Raw genomic sequence first — 27,769 nt, 5'->3', positions numbered from 1 at the left:
TCCAGAGGCGGGGAGGCGGCGCGGGGAGGAGGGGTAGGCGCTTCCCCCCCATTTAGCGCTGAGGGAGCGGGAGCGGCGCTTTCGGCTGCCAGCGCGGGAGAAGCCGGGCGGCCCGCGGGGACCGTCGGAGCCGGGGGAGCCACTTGCGCTGCGGCCGCCGCCCGCGCTGCTGCTCCTCCTCCTCCTCCGTGAGGCGCCCTCCACCCCGCCCTCCGCCCGCCCGGGACCGAGCCTGGTGGCCACAAAATGGCGGACGGGGAGCTGAACGTGGACAGCCTCATCACCCGCCTGCTGGAAGGTGAGCGGGCCGCCCGCCGGGGCCGCGCCGCCGCGGCCAGCCGCCGCCGCCTCCCCGCGGGGCGGGGGGAGCGGGCGGGGCGGCCGCGGGCAGCGGCAGCGCCTCCCCCGCGGCCCCGGCCCCGGGGGGCGGTGGAGAGGGGCTCGGCGCGGCCGGGCCCGCGGCCGCCGGGGCTTCGGGGTGGGGGGGAGGCTTTTGAGCATCTCCTGCAGGCTGGTGTGAGGGGGCAGCCCTCCCTGCGCTGTGTGGACTGGCAGCTTCTTTCTTTTTTTTCGCTCTTCTCCTTTTTTCTTTTCTCTCTGAAAAAAAGCCTTTCAAGCGCTCTCCCCACCCCCCCGCGGCAGCTGCCCGGGTGAGGGGGAGCAGCCCCGCGGGCCGCCTTACGCCTTCGCTCCTCAGTGAGGTTACTCGCGCTCCTCCGCGCGTACTACTGTGCGCTCCGGCGGGATGAGGTGTGGAGCTGCGCGCGCGTCTGCCTGTCGGGGGAAGCGAGTACGCAGGCATTGCGCTGCCTGCCCGCGGGCCCGTCTCCAGAGGTGCCTCTCGGGTGGCTGGATAGCTCTGAGCTTAGTCTCTTAGAAGGCTAATAGCTGTGAGGGGTTTTGCCTGTATTAAGTAGCGACCCTTTCCTTTAAAAGAAGGAGCAAATTGACCGCCTTCCATCTTTTGGAGAAGCCGAGGAATTATTCCTCGCGTTTTTCTTCTACATAAATGATGTCTTGAATATCTGATCTCAGGCCTCTTCCCACGTTAATCCCCCATTGCACGTTCAATAAATACCTAGTATGTTGGAGGTGGTTATCCACTTACTTGGTTACTGTGCTTGGATATTTGGATCACTTAGCAGAAGGCTTTCAGAAGGTAATTTGTGAAGCGTGTGCAGTTGTGAGACAGAAAAGTCTGATTTTTATTTTTGACTGAGTTACTGTAGTGTTTTTGTGGCTTTGGGTTTTGGATATTTTTGTAATGTTTTCTTATAAATGAAACTGCTAACTATCTTAAATGGTAAAAGTATTTTAAAAATACATAAGGCTCTGACCAGTTGTGGTCATCTTTGCCTTAAGAAAGGTACGCAGTGTAGTATCATGCAGAGAGGCTCTGCAGGTATTGACAGTCAGCAAAGTGCATCTCTGTTCACTAATAATGATAAACCTTACTTTTTTTGGACCTCAGAACCCTGGTTAGTAATGAGGGTAGCTTTTCAAGACAAACCACATAGTAACTTTGTAAATAATGACTTCCTAATGCATATTTTTTCAGCCTTTCAAAATGTGTGTGTCTGTCTTTTTTGAAAAAGAGAGAGGCTTGAAAAATCTTTAAAGGGTACTATTTCTTCTCTCTTTGTTTATCTATGTAGCTGTTTAAATGTAGACTCCTTTAAGAATGAGCGATTCTGCAGTGTTTTGCTGTGCAACTTGTATTGTTCTGCTGTCAGTTACAGTAAATGTTACACTGCTTATACTTTTATGAGTTCTGAAATATTTATTCTTTGCCTTTATATGCACCATAAATGCTCTGTGTTGCTGTATCTCCAACATTTTTGAGTTGCCATTGGGTACCTTGAACCTGAGCAACCTAATCTCCACTTTTATTCTGTAATACTTTAAAGATATGTGTGTGCAACTTCTGGATCAAACTTTCTTTTAATTTTGTGTCTCTATTTCTCAGTCTGTCTCTCTTTCTCAGCAGAGATTCGGAAGATTCTTAAGACAAGCGTAACATATTTCTTCTCTGCTTGTCACCTACTAACTGATAGGAGTGCTCTTAAAACATCTTAATCTCAGAAGGGGAATAGATTCTCCTAGGCTGTATTTGAGAAACTATTAAAAGAATATATGCATTCTATATTAATTTGTTTTGCTTGCACTTAACATCTTTTATTTCCTGTACTGCCAGTGTATTGTAGCTTAAGCTGTGGTTCAAATACTAGTCTTCACAGTGAAACTTCTTGTACAATTAGACAGTTCACATTCTGGAGTTTATGGTTTTGCTTAGCTGACTTGTTCTAGTAAAGTAAGTAGAAATTATTCCTGTCAGTGCATGCAACCCCGACCTTCCAGCAGCTCAGAAAAATTTCTGTCAACCCTTGCTCTGGAGCAATTAATTTAAAATATGTTTTTGGCTGCATTTCTGCCACTCAGCTTTGACTTGAATGCTGAGGAGTTGTGGCTTTTGAGCTGTATAACCGTGCACATTAAAATATTCAGAAGACATTTTAATGAAATACTGGGGTGCAATACATATTTAGTCCTCTTGGTAGTGTTAAATGGATGGCTTCAAGTTTAAACAGTGGTCTATACAGCTGTCTTGGTTGCTGCTGCTTGTAAACTTTAAAGTGTAGCAAATGCATATCGAAAGCCACAGTGACAGGAAACTTCCTTACTGCCCTTGGGTTGCTGTTTGGGGACACCTGTTTCTAGGCTGTGATACTAGCTGTCATGAGTCCTTGCTTCTACTTTAATTAGGTTACTCTAACTGTTTTTACCTTTCTTGCTCAAGACCACTTACAATTCAGGTTATATGACACACTAACTTGCCTTTTGATCAGAATTACTTATTTAGATCATCTTACCCTATGTGTGCATGCGTGTGCACATTTTTTCCCCCCTAGCTATCAATATAAGGAGGCTTATAACCAGACCACTTAGGAGAACTCATTGGAAACATCCTCTCAACTCTCAATACATGCGAATGAATGCTTATCTTAAATCTTCTCTTATTTTAGAAGAGATTGTTTGAGTGCTAGAAGCCAGATTTACTAACACTAGAGTTAAGCTAGGGACGGTTTTCAGAAAGACTCGATTGAGCTATAGTCTAATGCATGGTGAGTTTCTTAAGGCATTAATTTTTAATTTCCGTGTTCTCACGTAGACAAAATTCTTAGGCTTTTTCTTCATTACATGAGTGGTAAACTTAATGATAAGAACCTGTTTGGAATATACTTTCTTTTGTAATATGTGGTAATGGTTGCTAGATATTGCTGCCCTATAACTGAATTCTAATTAGAGCAAACAAAATTGAGTGTGCTGAGAGTATGAATTTAATAATGCCTTCTGCTTTTTGTTTTTTCTACCTCTAGATTTAAATTCCTATTCTACTTCTTTACTGGAAGAGACACTGGTGCTTTTAGATGTATGTTTGACTGTTCTTGCAGATGCTTTTTACTGATAGTAAGATCACATTTGATACATCACTCATAAATGAATTGCAAAGATTTTTGGGGACCTACAAACACAATTCCAGAAGTGTAGCTAAAATGCTCTTAGACTTATGTGACCCCACAAGTGAATAAACGGGTAACTGTTAATACTGTTTCCTTTGTACATTTGCAAAATTCTTAGTAGTGCGTCAGCCTTGGTTGCGTTACATTTTACAAAAAGATAATTGGCTATTTTTGGCTTCATTCAGTGTGCTGACCCTTTCTAGTCAAATTTTTTTCTTCTTACCTTTCCACTATGCCATCTGGTGGATAGGTCTTCCCAGTCCATCCTAGCTGTGAACAGCACAGGAGTATGCATATGAAGCATTAAGACAACAGGTGTGGAATACGCTGTGATTTCGCTACAGCTAGGCACATTGAATCTGCTGAGCTAAACTGACCCAAGTCTAGGCCAATAAACAGCTAATTCAGTTTTAGCTAATTTAAGCTTTGATGTGTGGGAATGGTCTCCCTGTGTCACCACAGGGATGCTATAATATGTGTCCATTCTCTTGTAGGGAATGTTCTTGGTGGTGTTAAGTAAGACTGCTGTATTTCTTACTGGGTGTTAACCTTCCTGTTTGTGTGCTTTAAAAGTCTAAAATTTCTGAGTATCAGGCAGCTCAACTGGCCTGAATTGCATTGCCAGAAATACAGGTGTTTCCTAGAAAATACAGATACCTGTATCCTAGTAAATACTGAGGAAATTGCTATATGGAAGAGGGCATACATACAGATATGTAGCAGCCTTAAATACAAGCTGGATTTCTGCGAGATTCTTCTTATGTAGCTGTATAAACAAACTCACCTTGTGCAGCGAAGGCCTCTTGCTTGCCTGGGTCTAGCTAAACCTATTTAAAATTAACAACTTGAGTTCGTGGAACTTAATCTGGATTGACTGTAAAACTAAGCCATTTTCAGTGAGGCTGGGATGGCTGCTAGTGTTGATAGTACTGATCCACCAAGGAAGCTGAGAAATACTTAACCAGGAAGAGAATTGCCTGATTTTTATTAAACCCCGCAAAGGGGGCATGATTATTTTTTTAAGGCTTGCCTTAAAGCTTGTTGCATTACGATTTGTGATGTTAGAGTGTGATGCTGCTAATGCTAAGGTTGTGGGTTCATTCCTCATATGGGCTATGCTGAGGGTTGGACTAGATGATCTCCAGAGGTCTCTTCCAACCTTACCGTTCTATGATTCTAACTCCAGACCTGTCTTTTTTTTTTTTTTAAAAAAAAAAAAAAAAAAAAAAACCCACTTCAGTGCCTTCTGATTTCAGAGGTATTAGAGATTCAAGTTGAAGAATTAAGTTGAATTTGAAATATTAATGAAATAATTGTGATTTTCCTTATTACTTCTGTCTGCTATAGAGCTACTGGGCTAATGTATTATATTTTGGCTGATTAATTTGTTTCAGATTTGGTTAGTTTGTCTTGAAAACAGAAAGCTACCCAGCCAGCTTGTTGGCCTGATGTAATACAGTAGCAGTGCAAGTGATTACAGACTTGCAGAGGGAGATATAGAGAAGAAAAATAGGTTTTAATGGTCCGTTGTGGGACAATGAAAAAATTATACCATTAGAAATGAACCTTGCAAGAAACAAAGGTTGTTGCCTGTTTTAGTGTGGAATCACTGGATAGCTTGGTACTAAAAAAATAAGTGTGTAATTTAACAAGGAGTTTCTGGAAAAAGATGTATACTGATAATATTCTGAATCTTTTTATTTTGGATAGAGAAAAGAATTAGTGGTTTTCCTTGTATGTTGCTAGGAGAGTGTGTATTGTATTAAACTGGGAGAAGAGATGGAAGAAAGTTGTTTGTTTCTGAGTTTGCACAGCACTGCAGAGATCAGCCAGTTCATCCTTGGCTTTAGAAATGTGGGATGAATTGATAGTTGGCTGGAAAAGTTACAGCAGAGGCCAAGAGTGCTGTAACCAACAATATATGCTGGTGTTCCTTTATGTTGTCCACTTATTTTGCTATTTTAAAACCTAGATGGTTAAGTAACTTTCATTTAGATACTCTGCAGTACATAAAGAACATTTTTGACTTGATTCATTTGGTGCCTTACTTGGAGTACAGCTAAATCCTAGTGTAAAGGAAAGTACTGCTTTTATTTAATAGAAGTGAGACACTGTTAATGCTTTGGTAGTTGCAGTGAGGTGCTTGTTAATGACCATTACAGATGTATGTGTTAACTTTAAAAAAAAAAAAGCAATGTGCAGTTGAGCATGGCTAAGTCTGACAGTCGAGCATACTATATTTGGCTATTGTTCAGTGAAGTCAGATGCTGCACACCATGAAGAGTGTGTATATGGGGGAATCTAAGTGTAACTACAGTCAGCACTTAAAATGCAATGTACATCTTGTTCGTAATTTTAATGCCAATTTATGGGGGAGGGGTGGACAATTTAATAGCAGGCTTGGTACAAAGCTTTTGTATGTGTGTATCCAACTTAACAAGCATATTAGCTAACTTAAATGCCTAAGAAATTGAAGTGGTGCAAGAGTCATGTTAGTACTAGCTTTTTTTGTATTACAAACTTAAACTTTTCTCCTTGTTATTTTGCAGGAGCTATGAATTAATGTTGTAGTTTGTCTTTCCTTTTCTTCAACGTTAGGAATTTTGTTAGCAATGCATTAGAGGAAAAGAAAATTAACCTCTAAAGCTGAAATTCTATGTTGCATGTTGATTGAGCAAAGCTCTGTCAGGAGGTTTTTCCTGTGTTTTTTTATATTATTGTCCAATAGTGTAAACGCATGAATGAGAGCGTAAAACAATTAGTTTTGTTACAGCTTTTCTGAATCTTCAAAAACTAGCAGTGTTGGTTAATTCTTAATATTTTACTGTAAAAATAAGGAGAGTGGATATTCTGGATGATAGCTGTACAGCTTAAACAAAATATTTTAAAGGAGTAGAAGCTTTGCATTCCAAAATGGAGGACCCTGTTTAAATCCAACTCTGGATTCCTAACTTCTAAAATCATGAAAGCATTTTTCTTAAATTTTTAAGATACTGATAGCAGATATTGTCAAGACATTTCCAAAACTCAAAATATAAAGAGACTTTTTCCTGGGGCATAGATAATTTGCGTCTGCTTTCCAAATCCACTTTATTCTTGCTATTGAGAGGCTTATGTATAAGTACTTGCAAGTGCGAGAAAGTAGTAGTAAAGTGTTGTAGTTAGCAGTTGCTGCGATGTTTAACAATTAACTATTGTGGGTTTTTTTAGCAATTAACTATTATTGCAGTTACTTTTTTTTTCCTCATTCCCCTTCGTTGTTACTAGCCCATGTTCACTGTGGATGCGTTCTCCAACTTGGGAAACTAGATTAAATTCTTCTCTTTTGTCCTCATACTAGAAATAAGAGTGATTCCCTAATAGAGTTTATTATGTGGTCAAGCAAATGTGTATGTGGACAAAAGAGTTGGGGAAAGAGGTTGCTTCTTAGCAATAATATTATCCCAGATTATTTATGAAACTTCAGAGAAGTCTATCCGAGTCTGCAGTTTTAGCATAACATTGAAATGTTTTGCCCACTAAATGGAATATAAATGGTATTGGAGAACATGGTATAAATGCTTAGGACAGCTGTGCATACCTCAGTTATTTAATAATTGAAGTTACTTCTATTAGTGATGCCACAAAATAAGAAGCTTAGTTACTTAGTGGGAGATGTGACAGTATAGTTAAATGTATTTAAATATGTTCTCCTCCAGTTCATGGAAGAGTATGGCGAAAGAAGTAAAGTTCGTAAAACTTCCAACAGCTAGTCCTAACTTTTTAGTATTTTTCTTCTCCAGGATTGTCTTACATAATCTACTAGTTTGTGGCATGAATTTAGAGGGATAAAAATCTGTTTTTATCATGAGTTTATCTTCCCACTACTGTGCAACTCATATCTTAGACTGCTAATTGTTCTTAGTAGATGTGTTAAAGTTGCTTATCAACAGTCATGAAGATGCCGAGACTACTTTAATACTGATTAGAGCAGGTTTTTGGATTAATCTAGGAACTACTGTTGTAAAATAACACCATGACAGTACAGTGCATATAGTTACTTTTGAATCTCTTTATTCCCTGCTGTGTCACTCTGTTTTAAGCTCCTTGCTGCAAAGATCTGTTCTGGCATAGCACTGTACACGTGGGATGGTGTTACAATAGGAGTCACTGTCCTTACCCAAGACCTTTGTATAAATCAGAACTTGTTTACAAAATCTGTCTTGGACAGAAGAATTAATTTCTATCTAATGCTGAGATGCTGTTCTCACCCTAGGTGAGTGGTAACTGTTAGAAATAAATGGTCTTCCTGATGCTATTCAGGGTTTTTTATGAGCTTCAGTTTTTACAATGTATGTAGCTATGGCTTGCATGCCTTAAGAACAGTTAACTCTAGCAAACTTGCAAATAAATCTGAAAAATACTACTTAAACTTTTTTCTGCTTTTATAACCTCTTCTTAAATCTTTTGAAAAACTTGATATGGTGACATGCTCTCTTTTGCTCTCCTTAGAATACCCAGCTGAGGCAAGGAAATTCAAATGAAATTCTAGTTGTAGTGCAAGTGGTGAAAGTTATGTTTATTCTTGCTGATGTACTTTTAACCACAGCTGTGGCACAGCTGTTTTAGATGATAGTTGACTAAACTTTCAGTCCATTTGAAAGTGAGTGAATCCAGTTAAGTGCTGAGGCTTCCATGGTCCTAGTTGTTTCTCATTGTTCAGTATGTAGCAGTGCTGATAGTGATTATCAAGAAGATCATGGGAGAAACTTTATCATTGATTCCTTATGAAATTGCAGGTTTTAAAGCTCTTCAAATGTAACTGGCATTACCTGTCTGTAGTATGAAGCTGCTGACCCTTCAAATGTGGTCTTTGCAAGGGTGTAGTACCCCACATCTGTTCCCTCCCCAGCAGTTGGAAGTTAACTGCAAACATTAGGTATATTTTGTCCCATCTTCTGAGGGCAACATACTTGCCGTAGTTCTAGAAACTTTTATCTAGAGAATCCAAAGTGTTGTAATGAGTTGTTGGTCTGCCTGTTACGGGTTTGCAATGTAGTGTAAAAAGGAAAGAACCAGTATCCAGAGAGTGGATACAGCAGCTATGGCAGTAGCAAAGTTTGAGGGATAAGCTGCATCTTTACTATGTTTTCTAGTGCAAAAATCCAGCACCAGTTAAAGCCTCAGTCCTTCTCTAGTAGAGCAGTTGTCCCAAGCTTAAAGCTCCCTTTGATCATAGCTGAAGAGTTGTGTTTTAAGAAATGCTGATTGGGTCAAAATTATTGTAAGTATTGTGGGAGCCCTGCTTGAACTGCTGTCTCATGGGTTTGGGCTCTGCTTAGTCTAGTTCTATTAATGTAAACAATTTTTGTATATGGTGGGTTTTCCTAGATTTGAATTTCCAAACTAGTATGGATGCAAGATGTGTGCAAATCTAAAGTTCATTTCTCTGTTTCAAGCTACATAAAACAGCTTAAAACAGCAAAACATTATGCCAATAATTAAACATGGAGGAAACTTTAATTGCTTATTGAAATAGGTTAAGAGAATCTTTAGCAGAAAAATGTAATTGAAAAACTGGATGTGTACAGCATGCCTTTTTGATGTGATCCTGATATTGTAAGTATTTCATAGCTATGGATTTAAAATGTAACTTAACAGAGTTTCAATGACTTATCTTTTTATTTAATTTTTTTATTGAAACAGTTATTTAGACTGTGCTCTTTCAGGTGAGAACTCCATGTATAGTGACTGTCTGTTGTACCTGGCACAATGAGATTCTGATCTACAAATGGGATGTCTGTAAACTACCAGAATACTAGGGCTTGAAAGGTGAGGATTGGAGTCCACAGATCGGATAAAATCTTATGCAAAGCGATTGAGCCTGAGATTCTTCAGCAGTAATCCTGCTGGGACTAAAGACATATTTAAGTGCATCATCTAACAGACATTTGAGATGTGGTGACATGGAAGCCTGTAGGCATCTATTTTCCAGCCCTTTTAATTGTGTCTAATGTCTGGCCTTGTATTCTTTTAGTGTGTTAGTCAACATGCTAATGTTTTAAGAATGACAAAGTGTTACTATATAACTGCATTCTTTTAATGTAGTTAAAAACTTAATTAGCAAAAAGTATATGATTCATTATGTGGTAAATATCACCTGATATTAGTTTGGAGTTTCACTATACCACTTTAAAAATGCTTTGCTCTTGTGGGATTGCAGTGAGCAATGCATCTATGTACAGCCTCTCTGCAAATAGTCTAGTCCTCCTGCTACTGTGACACTCACTGGCTGTCCTAGGATCTAGTTTCAAATCTTTTCTTCCTTGCTTGAGATAGCCATTCTACATTTCTGCCTTTTATCTGTCCCTGTAACTGCTTCCTCAGCTGATGTGACTTTCTAAAAAAAAATGCTTTTTTTTCAGTAAAAGCAGCCCTAAAAAAGGAATGTTAAACCTTGGTGTTTGGTAGAGCAATGTCGAAATGATCAGATGTACAGTTGCATTGGGAACAGTACACAATGAGAACCAGAACAGAGTTTTTTGAGCTTAACACTTTAGACTACAGTATGGGGTGACCTAGGGCAAGCTGTTTCCTCTTATCTTTTTCACCTTTATAAAATACTGCTAATGATACTGCTCTCCCATGCAAAGTATTTTGATCTGTCTAGGAACTAAGCTGAAATAAAAAGAAAAGGAGGGGGTGAAGTTTATGTTCATTTCTTTAAGCCCCTCACACCCCCTGAGATTTAACTAATGAAGGTTGCAAGTTAATCTGCTATTTTGAGAGGGGAAAGCAGAGTGTCCAGGAACTTCTCTTAGGTGTTAACTAAGTTTTGCTGTTCTTAGCTACACCTTCAGAAGTCTAAAGATAAAATTTTTATAGGGTGATACCTTATTATGTTTTGATTTTTGAAATCATTTGAATTCAATTTGCTACAGCTTCATATACCTTGTCTTGTAGTTACTGTCATAGTTTAATGCTGAATGTTACCACACTTAAGCAGATGCCAGAGCAGGATGTTTCACCTGTTGTAGACACTGATAAATTCTGGTTTATTAGTTTGAACTTGGAAGACTGATTTATACCGAGATGTTAGACTGGACTAGATGTGCCGAAGTGCAGACACCTTTGTTCTCTTTTGCAGCTTCATGTACACATTAAAACCTCTGACAGAGGAACTGTATAGATACTTATGGAAAGGAACAGCTGCAGATAGATTTACTGGAGGATGTTGGTTGGAGTGCAATGACATCTGAATGCTTTCAAAACTTAGAGTACTAAATAAAGATTTGAATATAAAGGTTCCAATAACACTTGATCCATTATATAAAAATGGAAATTTCATCAACACTGAAATCATTAATTGTAGTGTAACATTCCTAATATGGGCAATTCTCTCTGCTAGGATGCAAGTGTTATCTCTGTCTTTAGCTAGTTATGTTGATTTCAGGAGGCCTAAAGATGCGTTTTTGTAGTCTGGAAATGTTTTTAGGTTTTATATTATCAGGATTTTGTTTTTTATGAACAACAATGTGATTGCTGATTTTAAACACTACTTAAAGCTGCTATTTATACAATGTAGACTAAAGCAAATCTCAAATTATCTTCTGAGAAGTTGATTTATCAGAAATACACACAAGCCTTTAAGCACTGGTTACCACAGCATCAGAGTTTAATCTTGGAATTGATTTAATTCCACAACATTTGGTACATGTGTTGGAGTGTGTTGCTGGCATTTTGTCAAATACAGATCTCAAATACGAATCATCTGGACTAATCTATTGCTGTACATTTATGTGATACTTCAATTGTTGTATGTCTCATTTCAGTACGAGGATGTCGACCTGGGAAGATTGTTCAAATGACGGAAGCAGAAGTTCGGGGTTTGTGCATAAAATCACGAGAAATCTTTCTTAGCCAACCTATTCTCTTGGAACTAGAGGCACCTCTGAAAATCTGTGGTATGTAGACTTTGTGTGTGCGTGTGGGGGGGGGGTTAATTTATTTAATTGTATGTAATTGGGTAAGAAGAAAAAGGTCAATGAAGGTGACTGGAAATAGGGAATAACCTTGACTTGTGTGATACCAGATTAGTGATGGAGGTCTTCAGTCTTAGCTTATTCAAAATAAGCTTTAACATCTTCAGCTTGGGTTTGATTAAGTCAGGAAAAGGCAGCTAATGGTGGATTTCTGCTGCTCTCAGCAATGTTTAAGACTAAGTTTTGTTGGCAATAAGAGTTGCTTGTGGTCTTTTCTAGTACAAATTTCACAACCTGTCCCTTGTACATCCCTAGGGACTATTTACAAGGGCAGTTATTCTTACTTCAGATCACTACTTCTGTATGTTCTTAATTTTTAAAAAAGAATACCCAACGCTTGCTTTTGTCTAACTAAAAAAATAAAATTGGATATGGACTCTAAAACTAGGGTTTTAGTTACTATGTAACAAATGCCTTAAGCTTTAGAGAAACCTTTGGCAAATATTATTGCTGTCATATATGGATAAACCTAAACTCTACTTGGTCCTTACTAGTTTTGAAGACATCTAGCATGTTGTAAAGCTTAAACTGTACTGTTAATCAGTATGCAAGCTTGTTGAATTCTTGAGTTTTGCAAATACTGGTTTGTAATCATTCTTCAAGTTACTAACAACAGGTGCATTCTTAGCATAAAATTTCTTAGGTTGCTTAAACTTTCATAGTCTTAGAACTGAGGCAGTCTTCAGATTTGCTGATATTAATGTGCTCAAAGATAGTTTAGCTTCTTGGCATCCTCCTGATAGACCTAATGTAGCAATGTTTCTTACAAAGAGGATATTACCAATGCGTGCAAAAATAAAGTAAAATAAACAAAACCTTACTAATGGCAAAGTCGGTTTACTAATTGCTTGGTAAAGTAAGGAGAAAAGAAACAGACTAGCTTGCCTAATGAAATGAAGCTGAAGGTAAAATCCAGCTTTACCACTTCGTGTTTATGCTACACTGAAAGACTACAATGGTCTCATTCCTAGATAAAGAAAATTGGAAGCTCAAAACATTTCGATTGCTCATAAATCAAGGTCTACAAAATATATGTAGACTCCTTCAAAGCTAGATTCTCACATTCTCACTTGTTTACATCCAGACAGTTGAAAGGACTGTTAGATGCACAATAACACTGCAGTAAATGTAGGGTGAAATTAGGCATTTGTTGTTAAGTTAGCTTCCAAACACAGTGGTAGCACGAGGATGTGTCAATACATCTAAATTTGATATTAGAGTAGTTGTAAAGAACGTTTGGATAAAAGTGGGGGGGGGGGGAGAGAGAAGGATCACTTGCACCAAAAGCAAAATATGCAGCTGTACTGCTTTGAACTACTATTTTAGTGTGTTGAGGCAATGCCTGAGGAGCCATTATAGGATTGTCTTTTCTTTTCAAGTCAATGCAAAATAAGCTTAGACATCTTGAATGCTGTGTTTTAGTGTAAGATGGAAGATGTTCTTATGTAAACTTCCATTTTAAAATAACCGCAGTTTTTACTGTAAGACTTTGTATCTAATGGATTTCAATCTAGTTTGTGCTTATATGAAGCAGTGTTTTAAATTCTAGGTACCTTGAATAGAATGTTAAATGCTTTGATCCCTTTACAAAATGGCTGTTTACGCACTGATGACTTTGGTCTCTGACTCGTGTGGGTAACTGAAAGTAGTTCCAGACAACGAACAGGATAATTGTAGTAATCTTTCTGTAATATGTTTATTTGGTAGCTAATTCTGGTGGTGATTAACTCTGAGTATATTGATAGTATAGTTCTGGAGTACTGGACTCAAAGGTGACTTCTTGATTAGTCTTCCTTGTTGTCTTCATGTCATGGCCTGGAGATCTCTAAACATCAAGTAGAATAGCAGTTGTCCTTTTGCCAGATGCATGGAAATGGTTTTAGCCAGCCAGACTTCAGTGATTGTCCGGAATTGGGTGGTGGTGGATAATCTTTCCAGCTGGAGAAGATTCCCTTCTCTGAGTGAGAAGTGGTTATGGAAGAATGTTGCCTAAAGAAGGAAGCATTGAAATTTTCATGGAAGGAGTGAGGAGGAGTATAGCTGTGTATACTCATTACCACTTTATGCTTTCATGCTTGAACCAGAGAACACACAGTTCTAGAAATGTGTTTTTTCTTTTTAGAAGTTGTAGGGATTCTTTAGGAGGCTGTGGAAGCTAACTTCCACAGAAGCATAGCTGTTTTTAACAAAAACAGATATTTATCACTGAACAAGTAGCAAAAATGAAAATGGACTTGAACACTTCATTTAGAGGACTGAGAGGAAGTAAATTTAAGCAAGATATAGCATGTATTAGGTTTTTTTAGGTAGCCTTTTTGTACTCAGTTGTTTTGGTAAAGAATTCTACAGGCAGCAGGAATACATAGCATGACCATACAAGTTACTGTAAAGTAGCTTTGATATATTCTTTGTCCTTACATGCAGCTAACAGATGGTTACTTTTGGTTAGTCTGATATGATATGCTCTGGTGTCACAATTGCTACACAAAAGTGAAAATGCACTTGAACGCTTCATCTAAAGGACTGATAGAAAGTAAATTTAAGCAAGATGCAGCGTGTATTATGGCTCCCTCATGGAAAGCTGTAATTTGAAAGGTGGCAGTATGGTGAGTGGTAGCAGATGAATCTGTTTAGGAAGCACTGCAAAAATTCATGTAGAGTAATATGACTGTTAGTTATTTTTCCTAAGATCTACTTACAGGATTGAGTAACTTGTAAGGAATAAGTCTTCTAGTCTCTGTACTTTTTTTATAAATGTAATGCTTCAAAAAAGTTACCCTAAATGCAGGGGGATGGGAATCATAGTGCTGCAATGTTATGGGAGGACAAGCAGCTGCTGACCTTTTAAATAAGCATTCCTAGCCAGCACAATGTTCAGCTCCTCTCTAGTCTGTCTAGATTCTTTACTGATCTGCTTTTCCAGTAAGTAATGTGACTTAACTTTTTATAATGCATTGGTTTCCTGACCATATAACTGTTCAGTTACAGATTGTTTTTCTATCCTTTTTTTAATTTGAACAAGTTAGAAGTTCATTAGAAAGCTTCAGCTCAGTTGGAATTTCTGTAGCCTTTAGTTTTCAGATTGTTTTCATAACTAACATAGCAGTTCTGCAAAGATAGTGTGAACTATTTCCTTGTAGTGAGTGTTTCAATTTGAATTGTTAATGACTGTCACCCATCACGTGCCTATTGCCAGTCTGTTTTTAGAGGAAATGTTAACACTTTTATTAAAATACTAAATAATAAAAAGTGATTAGCTTAATGTCTTTGTCTACTTTTTACACTGTTGCACTAATCCTGGTAAACATTTTCTTCTTCAGGTGATATTCACGGTCAGTATACAGACTTACTTCGATTATTTGAATATGGAGGATTTCCACCGGAAGCTAATTATCTTTTCCTTGGAGATTATGTGGACAGAGGCAAACAGTCTCTGGAAACAATTTGCTTGCTACTGGCATATAAAATCAAGTACCCAGAAAACTTCTTTCTCTTGAGAGGGAATCACGAGTGTGCTAGCATCAATCGGATCTATGGATTCTATGATGAATGTAAGCAAAATCTACTTGTTCTGAATGACTTCAGCTAAGTAATATGTGTTTGGAAGTACTTCTGGGTTTGATTCCTATACTGCAAGGGTTTCAGTGTTCTTTGGGCTCACTTCCGAAACTTTCTAAAAGTACATCTCAAAATGAGGTTAAACTCACTCTAGAGTATTACTATTTGTGCTTCTGCTGTCCTTGAAATGATGTAGCAGAAGATTGTCTTCACGAGGCTCTACTACTTTGAAACGCACTCAGATTTCAAAGTTTGCAAATGTCTTTGGTCAGGTTGTAATATGTATTGCAGGTTGGCTGTAAAAAATATATATATAAAAAAAATCTATACTCCCCAGACAGGCTTTTGTTCCTAATGTCACGCTATTCTTCTAGGCAAGCGGAGATTTAATATTAAGCTCTGGAAGACCTTCACAGACTGTTTTAACTGTCTGCCTATTGCAGCTATTGTGGATGAGAAGATCTTCTGCTGCCATGGAGGTAAGCTGATAACTGCTTTTAAAGACCGTGTCTGAATGGCTCTTGGAGTTAATATTATATCCAATGCAATGTGAGCATACATACCTGATGTTTAGCTGTAGAGGTTTATCCTGATGTCTGTAAAGGTCACTGTTTTGCTTTGTACTGTCCTATGTACCTGGAAGCAGACAGATGTCTTTCTGTGATATATACTCACTGTGTCAGAGGTGCAGGTTCTTCTATAAATATTTCCATCCTTATATCCTTCTCTAAGGGATACTGAATGCTAGCATTTTCTCCTCGGTACGGGCCCAGCTAACATCATCAGTGCTGTCCTAGCTGATGTTAGGATTCCTAGTGGTGAGGTCAAAGAATAGCCTTCACAAGTAACCACAAATCTGTAATTTTGGCCCCTTTAGCAGGTTTCATAAGGTGTTGGTGGAAGGTACCTTTGAGGTCACCTAGTCTGGCTTCCTGCTGAACTGAAACAGGACTGTTAACATGAGATCAGATCAGCCCTGGCTCTATAGATCTGAATCTGACCTCCTGTGAAGGAAGATCTCCAGTCTCTGGGCAGCCTGTGCCAGTGCTGCACTATTCTTGGAGTGAAAAAGATGTTTGTGTTGATCTGTCAGAGGCTTTTGTGACTTCTCCATATACTGGAACTTAACGAGGAGTCCTTTGTAGAAAGGACTCATGCTTTTCCAGGCAGCGACACTCTCAGACTTTTTACGACCTTGCCAGAGTACTGTCATTAATTGCAATTACTTTTGCAGTAGAAGTCATAGCCATCCTGCCTACTTTCAGCTGTCTCTGCAGCTACCTCCATTCTTAAGTAGCCTGCTGTCTTGCACTGAGTTATCCGGAGGTGGTTGGTTAAGTGTAATATCTGCACTAGCTCTGATAAATGACTGGAGATTAGTGGAAATGAGCACTGCTCCTAGTTTGACTGAAAAGCTCCATTTGGAATTAGAAATAGTTTTAACCCAAAGACCCAAGAAGCTTTTTCCTGGTTATAAGGCTATATTGATGGCTGTCATCCTGCCTTTACTATTTACAAGCATCTTTACAAGAGCTCTGCCTGTATGGAATGCAGTACAGTAAAACCGATCCTGGATGTTCTTGCATCTTGTATTGAAAGCTTCTGCCTTCAGTGCCTACTAGAGTAAACTCTGCTTAAGACTAAGCATCCTCTGAAGTGTCTTGCCTCTGTGAATATCAAATTAATGCAGTGGCAGATAGCTGAGTCAGTGCCAATTTTAAGTAGTATTGGCATGTTGGAGAAAACACTTATTTTCTCACAGGGTATCCCTTGAGCTCATTTAGTGTATGTGGGTGTCTTTAAGACTGGTACCTGTCATAGAAACTAGACCTCATAATTTTAAAAATGCAAAGTAAGAAATCACTTTTGCAATAAGAATGCAAAAATTATCAGCATCTAAAGCTGTGTAATGAGTTTTCTCCCCCAAAAATTGGCTAAAGGAAATATTTCTTTGCTTATTCTTAGTTTCTTGTTTCTCAAAGAAAACAAGATACAGTAGAGGATGAATGATAAAATATTGGGTTGTTTCAGGCAAACCAGCTTCGGGGTGGGATGTTATCAAAGATGCTGAACAGGTAAAGTAGAATATTATATCCTGAAACAAAACTGATACTTCTGTGTGTGTATGCAGTTAAGACTTGAGAGTTATGAGCAAGAAGCCTAGAAGATTATTTTTTCCAGAATTTTTTTTAAGAGATTCATTATAAATGTAATTGAGGGGGCAGTTAACCTCTCCTTTAATGAAGTACAAAAATTTACTTTATGCATAGTATGCTTTAAGGATCTTCATATGAAAAGTGGCATTTATTTCTTGAATATTAATTGTCCCTGAAACTTGCAAAGCTTTCAGCTGTAACTGAAATTACTAACATGCAAAACTGATTTGCAGCTGTGAAATAAACCAGAAAGCTTTCTGAATGTGCTGTGTGCTCCTCTTAAGAAATGAAAGTGGATGTTCAGCACAATTAGATAAGTTCTACCCTTTTTCCCCCCTCTGTTCTCCAACGCTATCCAAACTGCATTCCAGATCACCTGGAGTCATGGATTACCACCGTCTTTTTGTGGTGTTACTACTATAATAAACACTGAGGCAGCAACACAAGCTGTACAACTCTGCTGGAGGTTGAGGCCAGTATATAGAAATAAGGTAGGTGCCTTTTTACTATATTGCGCATTTTTGCATAGTTTATTTTTAAAATATTGTCCTCTGGGATATATATTAAAACTTTGCAAAACCGCATAACATAGTAAACAAAAGGCACCTAACTTACTCCATTAGGCTATCTACAGTGGCTAAAACCCTGACTCAAATTTTTTTCTAAACATAGACTTTCAGAGCATCTTTTTTGATCACCTCACAACTCAAGTCAAAACTCCCCTGCCAGCCCTGTCTCCAAATTAAGTTGCTGAAAGGATCTTTTACTGTACTTTTCCTGCCCTTCTCTCTCCTCTCCTTGCCATATCTTGTTCCTATCATAACATATTGCTCATCCAGCTCAGTATTTTGGGCTTTTATAAAGCCTACTTCTAACTCTGCCCTTCATCTTGCATCATTAAAGTTTGCTCTATAACCATTCCTAATGTCTCCTTTTTGCTTTATTTTCTGTAGTGTAGTTTCTTGGAGAGCAAGATATTTTTCCTTTTATCCATAACAGTACTCTGTAGCTCTGATCCATAGAGACTTGCTGTGATTACTTTCATAGCTTTACAAATTAAGCTCATGTTGTGTCATGTTGATGGAACACATTGGTCTGCTCAGAGTTAAGCTCTATGAGATGGGAATTGTGTTAGTTTAGTAGTATGGTAGATACATACAGCATTTGCAAGTGCTTGGACTGTGTTTTTGTGTGACATTACTGACATGAAAAGTATGATAGGATCCTGTTCGAAGGGGAAGCATCTGCTTGATACTGTCACATAGTGTCTAAAGAGACCTGAAGAGCTTTCTACATTATTATCGAACAATTGCTCCTGTTTTACCAGTTCTGCCTGATCAGAGTGTGGTTCAGGTCTAGGGCCTGAATTTGAACTTGTCAGTAGTAAGGACAATTAATCTCCTGTTTTCTCTTAGCATAAGAGCACTTCTTCCCTACAGAAAGATAGGTCTGCAAACATGTAGGTTGTTTTTTTTTTTTTGGGGGGGGGGGGGAAGAGTAGTATTTTACAGCTGTGAAAATAATGCAGTAATTTTAACTGCTGTGAGACTGAGACTGTTTGCAATAGTGTATTTTTCTTTTAAAGAACTTCATGTTTTGGATGTAACTTGAAATGCTGTGAGCTGTTGTCTGAGAAGGTCACAGACTGTCTTGCTAAGGCTGCCCGTTACTGTATCTCAGGCTATGGTGCTCAGCAGAATCAGAGTAGAATCCAGGAACATTCATGCTAATGTAATCTACATGCAAATGGGTCAGATTTGAGGAAGAGTAGGTGATAGGTTGTCCAAGTTAAAACTGATTATCTACTGGTTATACCAGCATGCATTTTATTCCTTAATGAGTAGAACTGACTAAAACTCCTTTGATATAGAATCTAATGTTTTGATAGCTAATACCATTTAATATCTAATTTTTACCATCCTTCACAACTTTAACTCAAGGTGGTAACGAAGTTAGATTTAACAACCTGATCAGAATAGAAGGCTTTTATAACAAAACTGCTTTAACAAGTGATCTGAAACCTTAATACTTGAAGAATTTGTGAGTAATGACTCCAGTGCGTTTGATATGTAACACATACCTTGCCACTGTCCGAACTAGGATATCAGCTGTTTTACACAGTGACTCCTTTCCAGTGACAGGTTTGCTTCTGCCATATGGCACTCTGACCTCTGTGCAAGGCATTAGGCTTGTACCTCTATAACTCGGTTATCTCATACTGTCGAGAGTTCTAGACTGAATAAAAGAGGTATGACTTGCTCATATGGAGTATGTTCCATTACAACTTAAGACTTTTATGTTCCATTTTCAAATTTGCCACTTGCTTAAATGACTTAGGCCCAGATCACCTAATTTTGCTTTTAATAGTGTGCTGTGACCTTTAGTTAAGGGTCATGTAAAGTTGCTAGAACATCTAGTAGGCTTCTCATGTCCGTATGCCTCAAAGTTGGTGGGTTTTTCTAGATCGGGAGTGTGTATTTGAACTGTTTTAAGTGTGGCTTTGGTATCCCATGCTTTGGCTGTAATTACATGTTAATACAGGAAAAACTATCTATAAAAGCTATGTCTATGTGATGAAATGATTTTTGAGTAATCAAGCTACTATGATTTTACATATGACCAGATAGCTGAGCCATGATAGTGAAGCATCTTTGTGCTCCTGATCTATTGCAGGTACAAAGTCAAGTATTAATTTAAAACATCCCAATGACTTGCAGCTCAACTTGTGTGTGATACACACTGAAATACAATAGTGCAACTTGCTCATGATTAGTCATAACCACAGACTACTTTGGCATGTGGTCTTTTAGAACTGGGTGGGTCTTTCCTGTGCAACCATCTGATTTTCTAGAAGGTAAAGATAAAATAATGGAAATGCCATTCTTTATGGGGTACCTCTGTACTAATTTAAGAGCAGACATAGATGTGCTATTTGGCTAAAAAGATGTTTTGAAAATAAAGACACTATTTTTGCTTGTGTTGTTGTGTCCCTTTGTGTTTGGGAACTTTGTTTTGTAGAAAACTGTCACCTGTTTATATTACAGTGGGAGCAATGGATGCTGTATTACTTTGAACGTCTTATAGTGTATTCACTGGAACCCTTTCTACAAGTAAAATATGTAGATAAGTTGCTTGTTTCCTTGTATTTACAGGACTGTCTCCAGATCTCCAATCAATGGAGCAGATCCGGAGAATTATGAGACCCACAGATGTTCCTGACACAGGTGAAATGCATGGAATTTACTCTAAATGGGCCTTAAAGATAGTAATGATGAAACAGATATCCATTTCTGTGCGGGCAATTCAGTTACTTAAGGCAATTTATGTTTGCAGTATGATATTCCCTGTTTGTCCCTCTGACTTCTGTGCAGGGCATCAGGCCTGTTCCTCTTTAACTCAGTTATCTGATACTGTTAAGAGTTATTGGCCATATTGTTGTTGCTTGTCATGATAAACTAAGATGGATCATCCAAGCATGCCTTAAAATGAACTTAGAAATCTAATGAAAGATCAGATGAAACTAAACAACTAGTTCTTTTTCTCACCTTGGTTAGGTACACCCAAACCTTTTAGGCTATCAAAGAACATAATTGTTTAAAGCTTGCTGAAGTATTTGGGACTCTCTTTACATGTTACTGCTGACCCTATGTAGAAACACATCTCTTCATGACTCTTCTAGCTTGTGAGGTATAATTCCTGCAATTGCTTTGCTGTGATAAGGATTTAAGCTTGCTTGTATCGATGTGCTGGTCCTGAAACTTAGTTCTGCAGATACATCAATATTTTATGTATGGTAATTGGATGCTAATTGTTGAGGTGGGGGTGGGTGTACAATACTATTTTTAATGATATTAAGTTATTGCCTTCCTTAAGGTCCCAGTTAGTCCAGATTTTGTTACTAGTGTTTTGAAAGACTGTCAAAGAGCACAGCTGGGTATTCTTTAAGGCATTGCTTTCATTGGTTTGAAGTTCACTTGCCTTTTTTAAAAGAAATATCCCATTTAAACCTTTTTTTTTTTTTTTTTTGAAATGCTGTTACAGTTAAACCTTGGAATAAAGCAATTCTACTTTCTGTAACGTTTCTCAGTGGTGATCTATAGCTGTAATTCAGGACTACTATCTATTGTCCCTTAGTAAACAATATTACTATGCAAGGTAGTATATACATGATTGACACTGAGAAGCATTACTAGACTGATAAATGGGATTCTGCAATATAAATGACTGCTAATTTCTTCCTTTCTGTGCATTTTTAATTCACTTGTGTATATCAGGATAAATTTCAGGGTACAAGCTAGTCAAACTTTATCAGAGCTTTCAGAAAAGGTAATTTTATTCAACAGGCTAATACTGCAACTTGAGCCAATCCCTCTTCAGGAACGCCTTTTCAGAATCTAGTCCAGCTTCCATGGATGCACCAGTTAAATCATACCTACTCCTAATACTAAAATAATAAATTACTACAGAGATGGACTTTTGGATCCACTGTGTGGCTTGCTGTCTTCAGTAGCAGTGAAACAAAATGTGCCACAAGAGGCAAATGTGCATGTGGTACAGTGACATAGAAGAACGTAGGTTTTGGACCTACTGAAGGCAACTAGAATAGACAATGGAAATTTTTTTCTGAAGAACAAAAGATAATCTGAAATGTTACATACTGGGAAGACAAAGTTCTTAGAAGGTATCCATTTGTGGAGGGATGTCAGTTGGCAAACACTTCTGTTAATACAGAAATTATTAGGAGGTTTGTGGCTTGTGCTGAGATGAGGTTAGATTGTCACACTGTTTTCTTCAGACCTGATGTTGTACTTCAGAGAAAAGCCATTGCAACCTCAACTGCAATTTTAAACATTCTTCTGTTTGGTGGTATTTTTATGGGTTTTGGAAGCAGTTTGCTGAAGTCTAAGTCTGCATTCTAGCATAAACCACTTGCCTCTAGTAACTTTCTAATATTTGCATTTTGTGAGACCAAGGTATGATTTTTTAAAAAAAAAAAAAAAAAATTTGTGAGCATTCGCTCTTCAGGAAATTGTACCTCCCATTTTTTTTGTCTTGAATTTCTAGTATCAACTGTTTTGGTACACTAAAGGTCGACTCGAGCCATTGCAATGGTAGACATTGCATGTTTGAAATCTAAACATATTTACATATCATGGTCTCATTTTACTTGCATAGATTAAACAAATTTGTTGCACAGTTTTGTTAAAGATCATAGAACAGATTTGCCTGACAGTGTTTTCAGGCATAAATTTTGCTAGATGACAACCTGTACAGTTTGTTGTTTAGGAAATAATGTCTTCATTTTGTTACTAAATAATCAGATGTACTTACAAGTTGAACTTCTGAGTACTAGATAGAGAAACCTACTAGGATATCTTCCAGGTTCTGAAACAGTGACCTGAAGTATTTAAATATTTATGGGATAATTACATCATGTAGCAAAAAGTACAATTTTGTGGAAAATTGAAATGTATTTTGAAGGATTTTTTTAATTGCAACTGAATTAACTAGGTTCTTCCTGGTGTCAAATTTCAGAAAGTTCTTAATCTACAGGTGTAGTTCTTAACTTAAAGAGCCCTTTTTAGTACCTTTTAAGCTCCTCAGCTGACCTTTCATTGTAGCAGCAAAAGGCCTTTACCAGTTCTAAGAAGTCAAAGAACTCAGTTTTTCTCATTAGATTCCCAACTGGATGGCACAAGCTTTTGAAAGTCAACTGCTATCCAACCAAGTTGAAAGTGCTAGCTGAAACCATATTTGAGAATGTTACCTTAGATTAAATTTTACAATTTAGTCATATACAGCTTTTCACATACACAAGTAAGAGTCAAAGCTTCCAGAAGCTCTTGGTACAAGTTTCTTGTTTCTGACTAGTCTTGCATAGGATTTTAAAGTTTCACTATAGTTTTCAAATGAACTTTACTCAATGAATTCCTCAAATGATCATTGTAAATACACTAAATATTACAAGTAAGTGTTATTTCAGAGGTCATATTTGTCTCTTATTTGTTCCACAAGATGCTGTCAGTTATGAAGAAGTAATCTTGCTGTGTTCTCTAGTCTGATGCAGACCACCTCTTTTATCTGAGTCACAGTTTAAATGTTGCTGAATTTGGTGCCAAGGCTTATTTTCTAAAGGAGAGGTGGTCCAATAATTATACAGTAATAATTGAAAACTATTTTATATTATGGGATGATACTTTAAGACTAGCATTTTGTATTTTTTCAAAGGCTTGCTGTGTGACCTGCTATGGTCAGACCCAGACAAAGATGTGCAAGGTTGGGGTGAAAATGATCGTGGTGTCTCTTTCACTTTTGGTGCTGATGTGGTCAGCAAATTTCTGAACCGTCATGATCTGGATTTGATCTGTCGAGCTCACCAGGTATGAATTATACTGCTATTACTTCTTAACCTCTGCTTCTAGACTTTCTACCTCTTCATTGGTGGTGTTCATGTTGTATTTAAATTTTATGTTGTGCTGCTTTATCTTAAGGAAAAGGTTACTTGTAAAGGGACTCTAAAGCTTGCTATTTTATGCAGATTTCTTTCTATGGACTCTTATTGAATTAAGTATCTAATATCAGTGAAATAAAATATTCACATTAGTTTCCCATCTGACATTTTTTTTCCTTCTGTAATATCTCTTTATTCTTTTTGACTACTGTGTGTGTATAGTATGAATGTTAGAAGTGAAGCTAAGTATCAAGATTTAAAGTGTTGTAGTGACTTAAAGTCAAGATTTAAACCAAGGCTTCAGAGTCCTCCTGTTTCAATATTAGTTCATTTGATGGTTCTGGCTTAAATTCTCTGCTTGAGTTCTTGCAAATACTTGATGGTTTTTGAATGTTTTTACGAACAAGTCTGCACCTAAAATCTCTCACTGCTGCCTCTGTTTTGATTCACCTATCTAGAGAACTTTGGCACAGATTTGTTTGACATATTGAAATATGCAGAAAAGATCACTTTTGACATGATCAGAATCTTTTAAATATACATTTTTGTTTGCAGTTTTTATGAAGTTATTTTAAGCAAGTCTCCTATCTAGGTGAACATCAGGTTTCAATTTCCTGTAAAATGTTTCAGTTTCATTATATAGGCAATTTTAAAAGCTCTTGCCTGCTGTGAAAAAATAATACTTTCTTGTGTGTTACTATTTGGCGTGGATACTTTTTTCAGTACAATTCAGTTTTTCTCCTTGCCATTTACTGCTTTAGACAATATTAGTATGTGGAATGGATGTTAAGATTTCTTGATTGCTACCAATGTTCCTGTATTCATGCAGTTGCCTTAGTCCTTTATAAAAGAAGTTGTATGACATCTTTAAAAGGTAATGTGGTGACTAGATTAAAGCTGTTTACTGTTGTACACTGATCTTGCTACATCATAATGTAAGGGGAAGGGTGATTATTCTGAGCTGATGTATTCTACTTTCACTATTTTTGCAAGCTAAATTGTGTTCCTAGAAAATATGGGAGAACCACTTTGCTTTTAGAGCGTCGGTATTGTAAAAAGCCTTACACTTCAGAGGGTTGTCTGATTAACACCAGACTGCAAGTGAAAAATAGTGGTTATAATTGAGGTGAAGTAGATATCCAGACCTTGTGTACTGGGAGCTAATAGTTCAAACTTAACCACGTTCTGTATATAGAGCATAAAATGCTGGGAATAGTCAAGCTGGCAGCATTTAGTCAGACTTAGTGTGAAAAAAATTAAGCAGTCAAGTTGATGCATATTTAGCATTGGAAATGTCAATGGTTAAACTACTTGATTCAGCATCCAGATAGACAAAAATGACTGAACCAGTCCTAGCTGAAAGACAAAACATTAAATAGCTTTTTAATGTGTTCTTGTCATCTCTTTAAATTCTATTTGCCTTAAGATTGGCCTTTTTGGCAAAAAGGATCTCTTTGTTGTTTCTATGAACTATATTTATTTCTGTTTTTGACAGGTGGTTGAAGATGGATATGAATTTTTTGCTAAGCGACAGTTGGTCACCCTATTTTCAGCCCCAAATTATTGTGGAGAGTTTGACAATGCTGGGGGCATGATGAGCGTGGATGAAACTCTGATGTGTTCCTTTCAGGTATGATGTATTTGTACACTAAATGAGTATGAAGATGTACACTAAAGATACTGGAATATAGGAGCTGATCTAGGTTATTTACTGATGTGCATATGGTCAGTCTAAGTTAAGATTACTGAGCTACATAAAATCTTGCACAGAAGGCTGGTGTCTGGGGAAATGAAAATGCAACTGCAAACCAGCTGTTCTCCAGAGAGCTGTGTGGCATTTGCTGTTTTCCAGACTCCTGAATATTAAGTTATTCCTTATATTCAAATGGTTAATTTACACTTTTTATTTGAATTTTTTTTAAGTCCTACCTAGTGGTCAGAATACATGATTATTCAGTCTAAGGGCATCCTTTTACTTAAGTTCCTCTGCTCAGATTTTATTCCCTCCTTCACCTTGGTGTATTATAAATGATGCTTTCAGCCCCTTTCTCCCCCCTTCCATCCCTAACATACAGCTGCAGAATGAGAAGGATTTAGAAGTATAGCATAACCTGTTGCCTTTGTACGTGCAGTGATGCAGGCAGGTTAAGAAATCTGTAGGATGGCAATGTACTTTTTTTTTTCCCCCTCTCTTGTTTCTGCTGAATGAGACTTCATGTTGGCTTAACAGTGTCTGGCATATTCTCAGCTGTCACTGACTCAAAAGAACTTCTTTATTTTCCCTAAGATATTGAAACCATCTGAAAAGAAAGCCAAGTACCAGTATGGTGGACTGAATTCTGGGCGCCCAGTCACTCCGCCTCGCACAGCTAATCCACCGAAGAAGAGGTGAAGAAAGGAATAATGTAGAAACACCATCAGATCTGTCAAGGACAAAACTCCATATTACAGTATATATAAGTGTGCACTGTAAAACCATCCAGCCATTTGACACCCTTTATGATGTCACAAGTTTAACTTAAAGAGACGGGTAAAGGATCTTTAATTTTTTTCTAGTAGAAAGATGTGCGACACTGTATTGTAACAAGTATAGCTCCAAGTTCTAATATCCAGCATAAAGTAAAAAAGTTTAAAGGAAAACTATTGCGACTACATATTCACACTTACCACGGTTTTTAAAGTTGACCAACATCCCAGTTAAAACTTGATGTAATAGTTAAACCAGATTGAGAGCATGATGTTCCATTTGTGTAATGTGTTCTTATTGTTGCTTGATTGCTTTTACTTTTGTTTTTTTGTTTTGTTTTGTTTTTTTTGTAGCTAGAATGATGCGAATATGGTATCTAGTCGTATTCCCTGGCGCTCTCTTTGGAATTGAAATAAGGAAGGGGCTTTTTAGAACAGCCAGTGATCTCTTATCCTCCCTCTTGCCCCTGTTCATAATATTGCTGCCCAAATGTATGCCCCATTGTAATACGAAGTTTATAGTATGGTAGTCATTAAAAGGCAAACTAAGTCCAAAATGCCTAGACTGGACAGCTTGACAGCCAACATAATTTGAGACAGAAAAACCTGTCTTGACTTTTTAACTTAAACTGCCACAGAATGGATTTGTGCACTACACTGTTTTAAATTATTGACGTTACACTGTGCTATGGCACTTCATTTAATTTAGATAGGACAAAAATGGTATTCCCTATTAGTTGGTAACTTGATTATGTGGTACCTTGGCTTTAGGTTTTATTAGCATGAGACACCTTTGGCATGCTTAGCTTCCAGGTAACTCCCAACCTGCATCAAAATTCATCTTGCATAGTTCCACCGAACATGAAGATCCGTATTTGATAAGCCTTTGAAAGCTGACATTCTTTTTCATAAGAGGGTGTATTTTAAATGGATGTTCATCAGTGAACAATAGGTTAACTGACGATTGGTGAGCTCATATTGCTATGTGAATGTCCTACATGATTGTAAGGCTTGTGTCACTAAAGATTATATCCTTTGGATTTTCATGATCAAATTTCATATACTATTGTATAGACTTCTGCTTTGTAGTGTACTATAGTAGCAATAATTTCTGTACATGATCAAGAGTTATGCAGTATTTCTTTCCAGTTCTCCCCTTTCTTAAAAGGGTTAACATTGACAAATGGTGAAGTACAGAGAAGATAAAGTTTGTAGTAGGAAAAACAAAAGGCATGGATCTGTGATGCATTAGGATGCAATACTTATTAACTATAACTATAAAAGCTTTTATTGAATACTGTCAAATTTGTAAGATTCTTTGGGGGAAGGCTTCAGATTTATACCATTCTAAATGTGCATCTGTAGATGTAAAACTCTTGACTTCAATATTGTCTTTGAAAATGTTAAATTGAGGATTCTGGTAACTTACATTTTATGAACTGGCACATTATATAATGCAAGAGATATATTGATTTCTGACACAGTGAACAAGTTCTTTAAAATGGATTTAAGTCTCTTTTCTAATTCAATTTTGTTTTAAATGCATATTTTAAATGTAGTTTTTTCATTTAGTAAAAGTTGTCTAATTCATTAGAA

General features: G+C 37.6%; 1 protein-coding gene across 2 annotated transcripts; it reads left to right on the top strand.

Moving 5' to 3' along the window:
- PPP1CB (protein phosphatase 1 catalytic subunit beta) lies at positions 1 to 27,769 on the top strand. 2 transcript variants are annotated; one of them, XM_062571942.1, is made up of 9 exons: positions 1 to 298; positions 9,230 to 9,332; positions 11,333 to 11,464; positions 14,863 to 15,093; positions 15,475 to 15,579; positions 20,409 to 20,480; positions 23,485 to 23,636; positions 25,203 to 25,337; positions 25,995 to 27,769. In XM_062571942.1, the coding sequence occupies exons 3-9, from the start codon at positions 11,365 to 11,367 to the stop codon at positions 26,097 to 26,099; spliced, it is 900 nt and encodes a 299-aa protein (XP_062427926.1). In that variant the 5' UTR covers positions 1 to 298; positions 9,230 to 9,332; positions 11,333 to 11,364; the 3' UTR covers positions 26,100 to 27,769. The 2 variants fall into 2 exon arrangements, with proteins under 2 accessions (XP_062427926.1, XP_062427925.1); XM_062571941.1 differs by lacking the exon at positions 9,230 to 9,332.

Source organism: Rhea pennata, chromosome 3 (genome assembly GCF_028389875.1).
Source record: "Rhea pennata isolate bPtePen1 chromosome 3, bPtePen1.pri, whole genome shotgun sequence".
Lineage (NCBI taxonomy): Eukaryota > Metazoa > Chordata > Aves > Rheiformes > Rheidae > Rhea > Rhea pennata.
Note: the sequence above shows the minus strand (reverse complement) of the source record. Positions and strands in the feature narration are given on the sequence as shown.